A 2391-nucleotide genomic window follows, 5' to 3' on the forward strand; every position below is an offset into this window, starting at 1 on the left:
TAGAGGAGACATGAAGAAGAGGGGACACATGTTGATGTAGAAGAGACATGAAGAAGAGGGGACACATGTTGATGTAGAAGAGACATGAAGAAGAGGGGACACATGTTGATGTAGAAGAGACATGAAGAAGAGGGGACACATGTTGATGTAGAAGAGACATGAAGAAGAGGGGACACATGTTGATGTAGAAGAGACATGAAGAAGAGGGGACACATGTTGATGTAGAAGAGACATGAAGAAGAGGGGACACATGTTGATGTAGAAGAGACATGAAGAAGAGGGGACACATGTTGATGTAGAAGAGACATGAAGAAGAGGGGACACATGTTGATGTAGAAGAGACATGGAGAAGAGGGGACACATGTTGATGTAGAAGAGACATGAAGAAGAGGGGACACATGTTGATGGAGAAGAGACATGAAGAAGAGGGGACACATGTTGATGTAGAAGAGACATGAAGAAGAGGATTTTGCATAATGGGTCCCCTTTAAACCCACGCAGTAGGATCCACACCGTGGATTATAATAACGATGGACTTCTTACCTGATATTTTGAGTGGAATTGAAAGTGAGCAGAGTTCAGGCTTCCAGGCCGATGAGCTCCACGTCGAAGGTGAGCGTGGCGTTGGCCGGGATGATGCCCGGGTGTCCCTGGCTGCCGTACGCAAAGTCCGGAGAGCAAATCAGCTTCGCCCGCTGACCCACACTCATCTGGTGGGGGGGGGGTTTATAAAGAGTTAAATACAGAAACAGATACAAGCTTTTACTATGGACAAACCACACAAACTAATATTTACAGATTAATCTCTATGTCAACTTTATTGTCAATCTTTCAGTTTGTGTGCACAGACAGAGAGATCGAAATACCGTTTCCACAATCCAGAATACAATAATATGTATAAGAATATGTATATACACAATCAACAGACAAATGTATAAATATGCACACATTAAGACATAAGTAAAAGCAGAACAATCAATATATACAAAATAACAGTCACTTCAATATCTTTGGGAAATGTACATTAGTGCAAGACTGTCCATAGCAGCGTAAAAACAACACAAACTAATATTGTATTTACAGATTAATCTGGCGGTTAATACCCAGAGATATTAACTTTCATTATGATACAAAACATTGGAAAGCAGCACATCTCCATATTTAAGAGGCTTGAGCATTTTCTGACGGATGGCAGTTGTATATCTATCAATAGACTACTTGTTGCAGCTCCCAAAACCTCTGATTAATAATCCTGAATTAGACCGAGAATTAACAACATATTCATTCAAGGTTTTCACAATGACCTGGCTGGCCTTATTGGTGCATAACAATGAACATATAAAAAAATAAAATGAGGTATTAATTAAGGGACAAACTGTTTTGTGCAGAAGTGTGCAAATGTTTACTTATGATATAGAAAGTAAGTGCAATTCTGTTTAGAGATACGGTGTCTGTAACTAAATGAAGTAATGCACACAGCAGTGAACATGTTATGTGAGTAACTGCACGATCAAGCATGTATCATTTCTAGTGATAAAGCTATTTATAGTAAAAAACCAGCTCCTCACCTGCGCTACTCCTTCCTCCCAGCCTCGAATCACCTCCTGGTGTCCAATCTTGAATTTGAACGGTTTCCCCCGGGACCTCGAGGAGTCAAACACCTTCCCATCTGCCAGTGTGCCTGACAATAAAAAAAATCACATTTAATGTCATTAATGCCTGAATTATCAATATCAATATATATCAATATAACCATGTGTTAAATCAGACTTTAGTTCCACCTGGAGTAAATCCACAAGCTACCCTGCAGTATACAAAGTCATTCAAACTAGCTGCACCTTTACCAGTTTTGAGAACACTTTCATGATCAATCATTATAAAACATATCATATATATTATTCTGAAATGGACCAATCTGCATTATGACTACTTTTACTGTCGCTACTTTCACTATATTTTGATGATAATACTTTTCTACTTTTACTTGAGGAACATTTTGAATGCAGGACTTTTACTGTGACAGAGTATTCCTACACTCTGGTACTTCTATTTTTACTCTGGTGAAGAAGTAGCTTCATAACGGTCACTGGGGGGCTAGCGTTAGCCGGTTAGCTTCAGGGCTGACAGACAGCAGCTAACCGTTAGCTCCACCAATGCTCCGGTCTTAAAAATATAAAAGTATAATCATTTAAACTATTTAGTAAATAATCAAAGTAAAGCCCCATCGATAGCACCATGTTAGCTATTGTTAGCCTAACTGACAACAAGCAATTTGTTAAACATGGCATTTAGCGTTAGCATTAATGCTAGGTAGCGTTAGCACAACTGACACAAGCAATATGTTTTACATGGAATTCAGCGTTAGCATCAATGCTAGGAAGCGTTAGCGCA

General features: G+C 39.3%; 1 protein-coding gene across 1 annotated transcript; it reads right to left on the bottom strand.

The window, feature by feature from the left end:
- Positions 1-519: 519 nt before the first annotated feature.
- LOC104947132 (12 kDa FK506-binding protein-like) lies at positions 520-1697 on the bottom strand (the record flags this gene model as incomplete). The annotated part of the gene is made up of 2 exons (XM_010773095.1): positions 520-710; positions 1569-1697. Coding segments are annotated over 2 exons (261 nt in total), but the record flags the coding sequence as incomplete, so codon positions are not given.
- Between the last annotated feature and the right edge of the window lie 694 nt (positions 1698-2391).

This window comes from Notothenia coriiceps, unplaced genomic scaffold (genome assembly GCF_000735185.1).
Source record: "Notothenia coriiceps isolate Sejong01 unplaced genomic scaffold, NC01 NC01_scaffold00011986, whole genome shotgun sequence".
NCBI classification, from domain to species: domain Eukaryota; kingdom Metazoa; phylum Chordata; class Actinopteri; order Perciformes; family Nototheniidae; genus Notothenia; species Notothenia coriiceps.